Source organism: Dermacentor variabilis, chromosome 3, assembly GCF_050947875.1.
Source record: "Dermacentor variabilis isolate Ectoservices chromosome 3, ASM5094787v1, whole genome shotgun sequence".
NCBI classification, from domain to species: domain Eukaryota; kingdom Metazoa; phylum Arthropoda; class Arachnida; order Ixodida; family Ixodidae; genus Dermacentor; species Dermacentor variabilis.
The window spans coordinates 214,593,651-214,608,021 of NC_134570.1; the positions used below are offsets into that span (position 1 = coordinate 214,593,651).

At 44.6% G+C, this 14,371-nt stretch overlaps 1 protein-coding gene across 4 annotated transcripts in view; it reads right to left on the reverse strand.

Annotated features, from left to right (window-relative positions):
* LOC142576632 (protein RER1) overlaps window positions 1-14,371 on the reverse strand; it is a 57,585-nt gene that overhangs the window by 20,887 nt on the left and 22,327 nt on the right. For all 4 annotated transcript variants that reach the window (XM_075686840.1, XM_075686839.1, XM_075686842.1 and 1 more), the window contains exon 5: window positions 1,909-2,044. In XM_075686840.1, the coding sequence (XP_075542955.1) occupies window positions 1,909-2,044 (136 nt within the window). The remainder of the gene's footprint in view (window positions 1-1,908; window positions 2,045-14,371) is intronic.

Sequence of the window (14,371 nt, forward strand, 5' to 3'; positions counted from 1 at the left end):
AAAGCCCTTCAGATCCAATGCTTGTTTGACAGCATATGCCAGAACAGTGCCATTTCATCAGAACTGAATGTTTATGCTGCTAGTGTGATTAGTGATCACAGCCCTGTTGGGAGAATTTGGGTGCAGCATAGCTCTTTTTTTTTATGTATTGAATGTGGTGGTCAACAACAGTCCAATACGTGTATAGCACAGCACTATACTTTTGCATGAGATTTCCAACGGGGTGTTACGAATGTTTCATAAACACAATAATTTATTATGTGTCTGTATGATATATCCGGGGCAACGTAAGTATTCATAGATGCATCAAAAACCAATACAGCAACACATTTCTCATCACACGGTGAAGCTCAAGACCACTCGCTTCCAAGCATTAAGACAAACTAGCGGTTAAGGTGAAGTATTTCCGGATAGCTCTCCAATTTCATTATAGTGGGGTTTTACTGTATGGTTATCTGAAGTGGGTAAGCACCTCTCAGTCTTGGAACCACCTGGCATGGCCACCAATCAATGCCACAGGAGTTGCCCGAGTTTAGAGAAGACAGCGCCACTGATGGCTGCATTATTATTGGGAGTGACGATGAAGCCAGCAAGGCCCGGTATTTTGCAGCAAGTTTTTGGGGGGAGGGGGGGGGGGGGGGTGTTTATGCAGCATGCATGTTTCACGCACTCATGTTGCACTCAGTGATGGAGCCATCTTGTGTATGCATGTTTTATGCACTTCCCTGCATAGCAAATACCAATTCTTGCATAATTAAGTTTTTATTTCAAAAGAACACAATGCATAAAAGTTTCAGCCACAACAGCACCTGTGATGAAGGCTTTCTTGAGTCCACTAAATTTTTTTAAATGGAGTAAGCCTGGACACCACCACCCCCAAAATAGAAAAGATAAGATTATGGGGTTTTATGTGCCAAAACCACCATCTGATAATGAGGCACACCGTAGTGGGGGACTCCGGATTATTTTGGACCCCCTAGGGTTCTTTAACGTGCACCTAAATCTAAGTACATGGGCATTTTTGGCATTTCGCTCCTGTCAAAATGCGGCCGCTGTGCCCATGATTTGATCCCGCAACCTTGTGCTTAGCAACCCAATGCCATAACCATTGAGCAACTATGGTGGAATCCCTAAACAGAAGGAAATCACTCTTAGACGAGTCCAGCTTGTGAGTCCAGCTGCTATGAAAAGGTTACCAACCTTATAAAAGACAAGCACCCACTCTCTTTCAATGCCCCCAGAAGTATCACTTGCATGCAAAAGCATACCATCATTGCCATTTTTGTCACAAGAAAGCTCATTCAAGAGGTACACAATTTTACATGTCAAACTAGTACCAACACAACTGTGTTGCACATTTTGAGGATTTCTCTGATTGAGCCAAATTGAGAGGAATTCCCTGAATTCCAAGTTGCTACAGAACATGTGCCAATTCCAGCTGCATTTTGTTTCACGCACGCCTTTGACACTACCTCAAGTTCTGTTAAAAGTGCAGAATTTGCAATGGCTGACACGGCAGAATGTGAAAACTATGTTGTAACAGATCTTGAAGTGCACCTGAACATAGACAAAAAAGCAGACAGGACAGCACTTCCTGTCTCTGCTGTCCTGTGTGCTTTTCTGTAAATATTTTGTGTGTTCTGTGGTGCTTCAAGATCTGTTCAAGATTAACCAACTAGTATGACTCGCCACCTGGGTAAAAACCATGCCACATTGCTGCTTGCCAGTAAGTGCAAGCAAGCCAAAAGTGCTGACTTTTGGAATTAAAACATTCTTTCTCAGCCACTAAACCCAGTGCTTCAATGGTTATTTGCAAAATTCACAACAAAATTTTGTTTAACAAGCCCTATCAATATTATGGACGAATGGACTTGCAGACAGGAGGAACAATAAATGCAGAGCTACTACCTTGATCTGCCGCTTCATGGTGAGGCAGAAGAGTGTGATGAAGTAGAGCAGCAGGATGGGCCAGAAGACAGGCACGTTGAATGCATCGAAAAATGTGCACGCTATTGCAACCAGCGTTGCTTTGGTGGCCGAATACCTGCACAACAAAACACCATGGCACACATACGCAACAGTTCCTCACAAGAGAAGTGCTCGTCTGCTGTGTTCTAGTGGTACTGCTACATTTCAGACTAGCACATTATTGCAAGAACTGGAAGAACCCTCTTACAGTAATAAAAAACAAAATATACTACTTTATCATAAATGCACTGTTGACGTGCAAAGGTGAGTGCCAGAATTATGCATACGAAATCACCCAGGCCTTCACATACCATATTTACTCGATTCTGACACGCCCTAGATTCTAGCATGACCCATTTATTGTGGCCCCCAAAAAATAAAAACAAAAAACGCCCTCAATTGTAATGCACACCAGTTTTCCATGACCTAAAGAAAGAGTCCTAGTACCGCACACCTCATTCTTTCGTAGAGAAATACAACTTTCTATCATGCGGAAAAACAAAGGTTTACTCCCAATGCACTCAAGTTGTGATGAATAAAAAAATGTTGCAGTTTCACTCGCAAGGCGAATCATCGCAAATTAGCAGACAGCTATATGAAGTAAGGATAGTAGTTTTATCAGCCACATAAGCTTTTAAACATTTGCTTACTAACTAAATGAAGAAGCACGGTGACACGCGCGCACAAGCAAACATGAACACGCCTGACGGAATGACCACGGAAACTCGTCAAAACGCTGGAGTGAGGAAGTGCAGTAGCAGGAGCGCATGAATTTACTTTTGTGCGGCCTCTCGCTTCAACGTGAACTAAGTGACGACAACACAACGCAGTGTGCATAGATGCGGAGAATCTCTTTCCATTGCAGATCACTTTCAAGACAGGGGCTGCGCCGCACGTAGCACCAGCTGGAGTAGAAATGAGTGAATACTACGTGGTGCTTATTGGTGCAAGGGCCAGATACGGCCAAAGAGTGCCACTGCCGTGGTAATGAGTTCACTGTGTAGTTACGAGTTCTATGAAGTCGATGTCACGTGGCTCTAAAGGGGCCTGAAATATAGTCGCTATAAAGTGTGTAAGATCTATCTGTAATATGATTATGGTGATGACATACGATGTGTACTATGAGCATTAAGATGCATTGCAAAAGAATGATACACTGTATAAATTATGTCAGATTATAAAATTGGCTAGAGCACTACTGCCTCATTAGAGCCCTTGAAACACAAAGGCCTGGAGCCGTGTGCTATACAATACAAATATCACAGCGGCATCCTCTGGAACGAGGATGCTCTACGAATTTGATGTACTTATAACATGTAAGATAACATCATTCAAGGAACCGAGGACTGCTTTGGTGTTAAAGAGCGGTTCTTGGCCAAGAAACATAGCCGGGTGAAGTAAGATGCTTGTTTTTGGATGCAGCACATCGGATTCCGTAAAGGATGGACCGACGGCTGCATAGGACACCCCAGCATGTGAACTGGAGTTCTAGGCAATGCTTTAGGATTTTGACCTCTGGAGTGTGCTTTGTAACTTCTAGAAAGGATACGTCACATTCTACAACCTGCCACTCCCAAGGAGGAAAGAGCTTGGTTGGATGCATTCAGCGATACTTGAGGAGTGGGACATGCATTTCATCACTAAGCTCCCTCACGCACAGCGAGAAAGGCTGTCTTACAGAGGGACGACTGCGGAAAAGTGTAGCACATGTCATATTGGTAACGGTATTAAAACATGGATGTTCACGATTAGAGTGTGTTTTGAGAAAATATGCGAGGTTGATGTATGTTCTCTGCAAGTGGAGTGACCATTCATCTGATCTGCTTACAAACTTTCAATTGGGCTTGTCCTGAAAGTGCCGGAGTAGAAAGTTTCTCCTGTTGGCGCCAGTCCCACGCGCAACCTTTAGGAACTCCGAACACCCGTGATGCGGCTCCATTTCAGTCTGTCTCCGCACATGTGATCACTTTGCTTTTAATTGCGGCACTGCGACGAACTTGGTGTTAAAGAGTGGTTCTTGGCCAAGAAACATAGCTGGGTGAAGTAGGACACAATAGCAGTATGCTAGAGAGTGGTATGCCAGATGTATGCCAAACTGTCGCCGCAGGTTGTTTTTTCTAAGACGCATATTAAAATCCTCCACACCAACAGTATGTCTATTGGCATACAAAACACTCGTCCGCCCCGTTTTAGAATATGCTGTAGTTACATGGGACCCGTTCACTAGAAGCGATATTGGAAAGCTATAAAGCTTACAGAAAAAAGCAGTTCAATTCATCTACAATACATATGGGTGTAGATCTTTTATTACCCTTTTATCTCGGAGCAGCTTGCCTTCTATAAGTGATAGACATCGTGTACGTCTAAAATTTTTTTCCCACTAATAAATGGTCACTACAACATCGACACGTCTCACATTATCACCTATACAACAGGTTACGCTAACAGACAGCAACACTCACTAGCTGTAACTCCATTTACAACACGTGTCAACTGCTTCAAGTATTCCCTTTTTCCTAGAACTATAGTAGATTGGAATACGCTGGCCGATAAAACTGTAACACAGGACTCATTATCACTTTTCGAGACCTATCTTTAATAAAAAATCATTTTTTACACATGCTGAAATTGTTAGTGATAGCACTGCTTGACTGTATAATTGGAAGAATCGCTGAAGTAACGTTGCAACACTTGTTTTTGCGCCAGTTCTTTTCTTTTTTTTTGCGCTTGTGCGAAGCGTTAGTGAAGAATTTTTCAGCGCAGCTCCCCATTTTCGTATTTATTTTGTTTTGTAAACTTACTTGTGTACCACGCTGCTAAGATCGTGTCTAAGATTACAGTAGTTATTAAAAAAAAAACTTGGCATGTTTTCGAAGTCGGCACTTCCATGCTCATAGCATAGAATAAAGAACCAACTTCAAAGAACAAATGCAGAATACGAAAAGATGGATGGTGGACTAACCTAAGCACACATACTACAGCACGTGGAGGAAGCTGCAGCAGCTAGGCTTATACACATACGAGGTGGTCATTTTGAAATGCCGATGGGAATGTGGTAGTGCAGATTTAGGCTCGTACTTGATTCTAGTGCACATGCAATTTTTAGACCCGTTGTATCAGAAAGAAAGTGTGCTTTAGGTTCGAGTAAATACGGTAGGTCCTGGAATCTGTCTGCATGTTGCACATATGTGTGAACAAAGTGCTGCACTCATAAACACAGTGAGTAGAGTAGTGTAACTCAGTGGGTCAGCTGGTTAGCTAGTCGACTTGTCACTAAGGTTATTAATACATGGTGCAACAAACAGAAGAGGACTACACATTACAAGCCCCGACTCACAGCAATTTATTCTAAGATCAACTGAAACGGATATTTTTGTTGCAAGAAAAAAAAAAAAAGAATGCCTGCACAGAGGTTGCCAGAAGGTCAGGCAAACATGTCACACTTCCGAATACACGTTATTGTTTGCAAGTTCACCCACCCTTACATCAGCAAGAGGCAGTGAAGGCAGGCAATGCTACTGCATCTTGCAATATGAAAGGTTTCCATAATTTCTTCGGAATGATGGTAACTGTGCTTATAAAATACATGAAATTCACCAGTCAACTAGCCTGCTTTCACTACCTCTGATAATGAATATATACATTTACTTGCAAATGTCAAAATGCCACAAGTAATTTTGTGTCACTTTCACAGCCACATAAAACATATAATGCCTTGTTTATGTAACAAAAGCCTGCTCCTTTCCATCAATGTGACACACAATCTTGTCATTCCTACGACAGTACAAAGACATGGCCTGAGCTTGATATTAGTCCCTTTAACTGCAATTTTTCATCTTTGTTTTGCTCAAGTATTACATTTACATCGTCAAGGAAAGCGATGCCAGATTAAATGAGCTCACTCAGAATAAAGAAATTGTCATTACTAGCAGAGGTGTTCCAAGGAGTGAGCATCAAGCAGAGCCTATTATGTTTTGTAGGGGCATCTGAGAGCGCTGTATTAGCATACTGCAATTGTGCCGCAGCCACTACTGCCACCAGCTTGACGAGCCGAAACAGATGTGAAACACTGCCAGAACGAAGGAGCCGACTTGTGTCTAAAGCTGTCTTATCCAAATTTCTAAAATCTTCACAGCAGACTAGTTAAAACCCCCCCACTAGGATATCTCACCATAGGGACGATTCATTTAACGTTAGGCTGCAGGACAAATTTCCTCAAATATTCATTTTTTTTTCTAGCATACCACTGCTGAGTGGAACCAGCCATGTGGTGTACCACAAGAACGTGTAAGTGCTTTACTGCAATATTGCATCAGTGGTGCTGTGGGTCATGTGTGAATAGAGTAAGAATGTGTGCCGACACTGCCCGGCAGTTTTTCCTACAGCAGCTGAAGGGCTTTTAAACCGCCCTGAACTCTAACATTGGTTACATAGTGGCCGATGTGTACTAGTATACTCGGAACAAATGGCCGCAAGAATTTCTTTTCAGTGGGGCAGAAAGTTAGAGGCGTTTCACGAGTGTCCGTCGCTGTTTCTTGCTCTCCTTCGCTACCCCTTTCACTAATTCCCTTGCTGCATGCGCTCACTAAGTCTAGGCAGAGCAGTGACAGCTGGTGGCCACACCAGTAGGAAGGCTGGTCCGTCATCGTCCACCCCTAATCGCCTTCCGCACGAAACCGACTGAATGGAAGCCTCACAAAAGGTTCGGTGGTGCGCAATGAGCCCCTCCTTTCTCTGAACACACAGTCGGCTCTTCTCATGTTGATGGTGTCGTCCGTCGACAACTGACCGATCAACAGCTTTTACCCCAGGTGACATCACCTGCAGCAGCCTGTTGACAAGGAGGTACTGGAAAGGCCAGGGAAGGAGCATGGGATAGTTTTTTGAAATGGTGATGTTCCCGTGGTGCGTAGCATTGACACATTCGATAGAGGTATTGGTCACGGCACTCTCTACATGATGCCTGTGTTTGCTTATAATGAGCAAAAAAAACGTCCGGGTTATGTAGGGGCCCTTAATGTGGTCATGCGCTCTAAAAGAATAAAAACTTACCCCAGTAGCTTTCCAGAACTTTTTGTACGAAAATCGCCAAAGTACGAGAAAATTCTTCAAAATTTTGACATCAAACCGATGTGATGGCACCGTGAAAAATATGTGGCACCGTGACGTGATGGTCTTGGTGAAAAGTACAGGGAAGTTTGCTTTATACTTTCCATGTTTTTACTGGCAAATGAAAACCTGCTGGACCAAGAGACCAAGAGACCAAGACCAGGCTGAAAAGGAAAGTTACCACATGGGCTACTAATGCACCATCATAGGTGGCACATAACAAGGACGACAATGTTAGTGACTGTGGACCATGCAAAATGAATTTTCTGACCAAGGACAATCAAATGGGTATAGCTCAGTGTGTGCTTTCTATAAATATGTGTACAGTCAATGTTCGATCTTTCAGGCTTCCTAAGGACTAAAAGCATCCAAGAAACCGGGCAGCCTGAAAAAACACAGAATGTATATAGAAAACATCACTTTGTAGGTATTTCTTGGAAGGAGAGGGTCAAGGAAGGAGTAGCAGCCCTCTGTAAATCTGCCAGTGAAGTGACTCTGAAAAGAGCCATTGATGAACAAGGTGAAAGAAATGCAAACAGTGGGTGCTGTCAAAGCAGCCCGTGCAATCTTGAACTACAGTAAAAACAGCATTTTACTGCCCAGTGGTTGTAAAAACTGCTTGATTTGCTTTTCTTTGGCTCTCTGCTTGCATGCGATTACATCTGCTTGAATTTTGGCTAGGGATACACCCATAGGTCGGCAAACTTAACCATAGGTCGAATCATTCAGACTAAGACTGACCCATGGGTCTGACTCTGAGTGAGCTCGGCTGAGTGCAGTCAAATTATTTTGCTGACCTATGGTCAATTTCAGAAAAAGCCATTGCTAAAATTATGGTGATGGTGGCAACATTATTAAAAGTTAATTCAAGCAGCATACACTGCACTTCGAATGAGTGTATCAGAAAAAAAAATGAACCAGCACATAACAGCGCAGCCACCATGCTATTGGCAGCACAACATCAGCACCTATGCTGCATTTCCCCATTCCCTGACATTCACACACGTACATATGAGCTTTACGTATGCATCTGTAGCGTCAGTCTGGAGTAATCACAGTGCCGGTGATGCTCAGTCTAGACGTATAGTGAGAGCTTCAAACCCCAGCCGATGCTTCTCATGCTACTCCGAGAAGTGAGCCTACCCTTCGCACCTGCGCGGCACAATGAAGGGAGTTTGGAAGAGAAATGTGGAAAGCCTCATGGGGGAGCGCGACGCATGGGCCGCCATGCAGGCGTAACTTTTACTTTCACCTTCACCATTGACACAAGGCCCTACAGTGCCGGCAGCATCATGAGAAACGAGTGAGATTGTTGGAGAGTGCCTAAACTGGCCAATTTAGTTAGTGTACTTTCCCAATGCGTGCTTCATGTTCTATCTGTGTAATGGGTTTGCAATCTGCTTAAACTGAGTGTCGCCGCTGTTACCCTATGTGAGTGCAGCCTTTGCGTTCAGCATGACTGTAAGCAAATGTCGAAGCATTCGCGGATGTCGTCAACAGAAGGCAGCACGTTTCGTGTGCAGAGGAACGCGAAGAAGCTTTCGTGGCCCAAAGAGTGGGACATTCCCAGAAATCAAACTCGCCCTGACGGAGTTTGTATGCCAACACTGAGCTGCGCATCTAACTGCGAACGTGTAGCTTATGCAGGCAAATGCTAAGGAGCTTGCAAGAGAAAACGGGCTACCGAGCTCCGTCTTCAAAGCGAGCAAGCACTGGATTTATCGTTACATGTGCCGTGCTGGATTTTCCTTACGCCGCCGAACTTTGATTTCGCAAAAGCTGCCCAAAACATTCAAAGAGCTGCTTGTGGCTTTCCAGCGCCACATTATTTTCGCTGTGCAAGTCCAAGAACTTCCAACTAGCGCAAATCGGCAATGCTGACCAAAGGTCGGTTTATCTGGACATGCCATCACTCCTGACCGTGCACGAAAAGGGTTCTAAGCAAGTTTATGTCCGGTCCACTGGCAACGAGAAAATATGAGTAACCATCATGTCATCGTGCACAGCAAACGGACACAAGCTCCCGCCCTATGTCATCTTCAAGCGCAAGACAGTGTCTAAAGGTGAGGAGCTGCCAAAAAATGGAGTCATGAGATGCCATGAGAAAGGCTGGATGAACGAGAATCTTGTGCCCAACTGGATAAATTCCGTCTGGTGCAGGCGACAGCTTGAGAACAAAATACAGTCAACCTTCGTTAATTTAACCCTTACATGGTTGAATAACTAGAGGCAGAAAAAAATTATGCGGATCCCACGCAGTGTGGGAATTTATGCAAGCAAAGCTCTCTGTGCCATTTCCTTGTATAGCTAATTAGCAGTGATGTTGATGGCAAATGTTTAATTTCTCCAGCGTTTAGTCTAAAACAAGACTCATGGACATCACCTTGTGTAAACCACTGCAGTTTGTCTGTGTAGTATAGAGAACAAACAGGGAAACGTGTTATCTTTAGGCAGTGTTGTGCACCATTGTTCATAATCCCTGAGAGGGTTGAGCAATGTCATTGCCTCACATGGCACATTGCATCCTGGCAGAAGTGTTAAATTTTAATTGAACTATGCAGCTGTACATGACAAAACCACAATCAGATGAGTAGAACTTGTTGCTGGGCGAGTTGGTTGGGTTGATGTGGCTTTCCAGCGCCACATTATTTTCGCTGTGCAAGTCCAAGAACTTCCAACTAGCGCAAATCGGCAATGCTGACCAAAGGTCGGTTTATCTGGACATGCCATCACTCCTGACCGTGCACGAAAAGGGTTCTAAGCAAGTTTATGTCCGGTCCACTGGCAACGAGAAAATATGAGTAACCATCATGTCATCGTGCACAGCAAACGGACACAAGCTCCCGCCCTATGTCATCTTCAAGCGCAAGACAGTGTCTAAAGGTGAGGAGCTGCCAAAAAATGGAGTCATGAGATGCCATGAGAAAGGCTGGATGAACGAGAATCTTGTGCCCAACTGGATAAATTCCGTCTGGTGCAGGCGACAGCTTGAGAACAAAATACAGTCAACCTTCGTTAATTTAACCCTTACATGGTTGAATAACTAGAGGCAGAAAAAAATTATGCGGATCCCACGCAGTGTGGGAATTTATGCAAGCAAAGCTCTCTGTGCCATTTCCTTGTATAGCTAATTAGCAGTGATGTTGATGGCAAATGTTTAATTTCTCCAGCGTTTAGTCTAAAACAAGACTCATGGACATCACCTTGTGTAAACCACTGCAGTTTGTCTGTGTAGTATAGAGAACAAACAGGGAAACGTGTTATCTTTAGGCAGTGTTGTGCACCATTGTTCATAATCCCTGAGAGGGTTGAGCAATGTCATTGCCTCACATGGCACATTGCATCCTGGCAGAAGTGTTAAATTTTAATTGAACTATGCAGCTGTACATGACAAAACCACAATCAGATGAGTAGAACTTGTTGCTGGGCGAGTTGGTTGGGTTGATGTGGCTTTCCAGCGCCACATTATTTTCGCTGTGCAAGTCCAAGAACTTCCAACTAGCGCAAATCGGCAATGCTGACCAAAGGTCGGTTTATCTGGACATGCCATCACTCCTGACCGTGCACGAAAAGGGTTCTAAGCAAGAAAACAATCAGATGATGAGGCACGGTGTAGTGGAAAACTCCAGATTAGTTTTGACACACTGGTGTTCTTTAATCTGTGCCTAAATCTAAGCGCACAAGGGTTTTGTTATTTCGCGCCCGTTGAAATGCAGCTGCCGCAGTGTGGATTGAACCCGAAACCTTCTTCTTCTTCTTCTTCTTCTTCTTCTTCATCATCATCATCATCATCATCATCATCATCATCATCATCATCATCCTGGTTACGCCGACTGCAGGGCAAAAGCCTCTCTCATACTTCCCTAAGTACCCCGGTCATGTACTAATTGTGGCCATGTTGTCCCTGCAAACTTCTTAATCTCATCCACCCACCTAACTTTCTGCTGCCCTCTGCTACGCTTCCCTTCCCTTGGAATCCTTTCCGTAACTCTTAATGACCATCGGTTATCTTCCCTCCTCATTACATCTCCTGCCCATGCCTCCATTTCTTTTTCTTGATTTCAACTAAGATGTCATTAACTCGTGTTTGTTCCCTCACCCAGTCTGCTCTTTTCTTATCCTTTAATGTTACACCCATCATTCTTCCTTCCATAGCTCGTTGCGTCGTCCTCAATTTAAGTAGAACCCTTTTCGTAAGCTTCCAGGTTTCTGCCCTGTAGGTGAGTACTGGTAAGACACAGCTATTATACACTTCTCTTGAGGGATAACGGCAACCTGCTGTTCATGATCTGAGAATGTCTGCCAAATGCACCCCAGCCCATTCTTATTCTTCTGATTATTTCAGTCTCATGATCTGGATCCGCGGTCACTACCTGTCCTAAATAGACGTATTCCTTTACCACTTCCAGTGCCTCACTACGTATCGTAAACTGCTGTTCTCTTCCGAGACTGTTAAACATTACTTTAGTTTTCTGCAGGACCCACAACCTTGGCCGATGCCATAGCCACAAGGCTACCGTGGTGGTCACAGAAGTGTTGATTTGACATGCGACCGTTTCCATTGTGTCACCTAGACCCTACAATCTTTTAATGCGACTTAGCGTCTGCTCGTCCTGTGTCAATTGTCCGCTTGACAAATTTGAATGGTGTTTATTTTTCAGAACTAGTAGAAAGGTACTGTACCTTCAGTTTGCATACAACCACTGTTGTGTCTGTAGTAGTAGCATTTCCTTGCCTTCCCACGACACCTTTTCCCTATCCCGCCCTCTACCCCTGTATGGGAACTGCGAGTGAAGAGTGGCAAGACTGTCGTTCACTTGTTTCACGACTGCATCGGTTCTACCCATTCTTTGCCTTCTCTCCCTACCGCCTCTATACCATCCTATCTACCTCACCTCTGGACTTGCATGTTAGTAGAAAGGTAAGCATTGCCATTTCTACAATGTCTTTGTGGGGGTCACGGACAATTACAGCTGTCAAGAGGCAAATGTGGTAATGGCTAGGTAGTTCCAAATGGCACTGTGCATGTGCGACGCGGTGGAAATGTCCAAACGAGTCTCTCGCGTTGCCTTTCCATACTGCCACGCTCCGTCCATGTACAGTCGACAACTGATAATTCGGACTCCACGGGGAACTTACATAAGTCCTAACTATCTAATGTCCGAAAAAACGATTAATAAAGCTGAGCTTAGTGCGACAAGTTCGCGGCACCGCAGTCCCCCTCCTCCTCTCACTTCTAGATTGGATTGGGATGACTCACCACATGCTTGTGTGCGCTTGTCCGAACACAGATTGGTGTGTGCCTGGCTTCTTCTGCACTGAGCTTTCATCAGATCGCTCGTTGTTCCTCTTCTTTGCTCGTGCTCGCTACGTGCTTGCGCTTGCATTTCCAAACACAGATTGGGGTGCGCCTGCTTTTTGCACTAAGCTTTCAACAGATCACTCGCCGGTCGCACTTTGCCGTGGGCTTACCCTGCATGTAGGCACACAGGATGCCGCAAAACATTCATAAGTACAAGCAAAGGATAAGAAAACAATGATTTATTTTCCTTTACTTTGTGATGTACCTTCACATTGGGTTGGACAGAGCGAGGGCTTCTAACAAGTGCAGGAAAGTATTCATACGGGTAGCACTGAGTGGTCGTTTCTAACAAATGCAGAACTAAATCTTTGCAGCGTGTGTGGCCATTAATTGACTGCCACCACACCCATGTGCGGTGGCAGTCAATTGTCTGCAGTGTGAAAGAACATCACAAAATAAAGGAAAATAAAGCATAGTTTTCTGATGCTTTGCTTGTATAAATGTTTTCCGGCATTCTTCCATGCTTACATACACGGTAACGCCACAGCAAAGCACTTCTGCACTTGCCGACGCTCACGTTGTCTTTAAGTGCGAGCAGCGAGCAATAAAATCCCAGTGCGAAAAGCAGGTGCACCCCTATCTGTGCTAACACAGTAAGTGCGTGGCAAAAAGCATGTCTGCGCTAGCCGAGGCCTTTTAGTATGAGCAGCGAATAACCTGTTGAAATCCCAGTGCGAAAAGTAGGCACATGCCAATCTGTGCTTGAAAATGCGAGCGTAACCACATGGCAAGCTGCACCAATCCAATGCAGAAGACAGAGGAGGACGGGGAGTGCGGCGCCGCCAACTTGTGACACTAAGCTCAACGTTACCATTTTATTTACCTTTTAAGGCCCCTGTGCAAGGAACAAGTGATCGATTCATTGCTGCGAACACTTCCGCTTCCGTGCAAACAAGTCCACCTGTATTTCTGTCAGTTTTGTGTTGTCTCTGTTCGCCGATGCAAGGACCATGGTGGTAGAATAGGAGAGGTGGCCAATTGGCACCGCTTCGCCACTGTGCCACGCATTACGCAATGGCTCTCGAGTTGCCACTGCTTTGCCTAAGCTGGCAGTAGGGGTAGTCTGGGCTCATCTCTCTGCTCCGCCGCACTTGAAACTACATAGGCAGCAGGTGTTACAGGCATTCAAACTACATGCTAGAATGTTATCTAGTGAGGCGAGTCTAGCAGTGCTATTGGAGGAATTAGAGGGCAGTAAATTGGATATAATAGGGCTCAGTGAAGTTAGGAGGCCAAAAGAAGCATATATAGTGCTGAAAAGCGGGCACGTCCTGTGCTACCGGGGCTTAGCGGAGAGACGAGAACTAGGAGTCTGATTCCTGATTAATAAGAATATAGCTGGTAACATACAGGAATTCTATAGCATTAACGAGAGAGTGGCAGGTCTTGTGAAACTTAATAAGCGGTACAAAATGAAGGTTGTACAGGTCTACACCCCTACATCCAGTCATGATGACCAGGAAGTCGAAAGCTTCTATGAAGACGTGGAATGGGTGATGGGTAAAGTCAAAACAAAAATACACTATACTGATGGGCGACTTCAATGCCAAGGTAGGCAAGAATCAGGCTGGAGACAAGGCAGTGGGAGAATATGGCATAGGCATGAGGAATAGCAGGGGAGAGTTATTAGTAGTTTGCAGAGCAGAATAATATGCGGATAATGAATACCTTCATCCGCAAACGGGATAGACGAAAGTGGACGTGGAGGAGCCCGAACGGCGAGACTAGAAATGAAATAGACTTCATACTCTGCGCTAACCCTGGCATCATACAAGATGTGGACGTGCTCAGCAAGGTGCGCTGCAGTGACCATAGGATGGTAAGAACTCGAATTAGCCTAGACCTGAGGAGGGAACGGAAGAAACTGGTACATAAGAAACCGATCAATGAGTTAGCAGTAAGAGGGAAAATAGAGGAATTCCAGATTAAGCT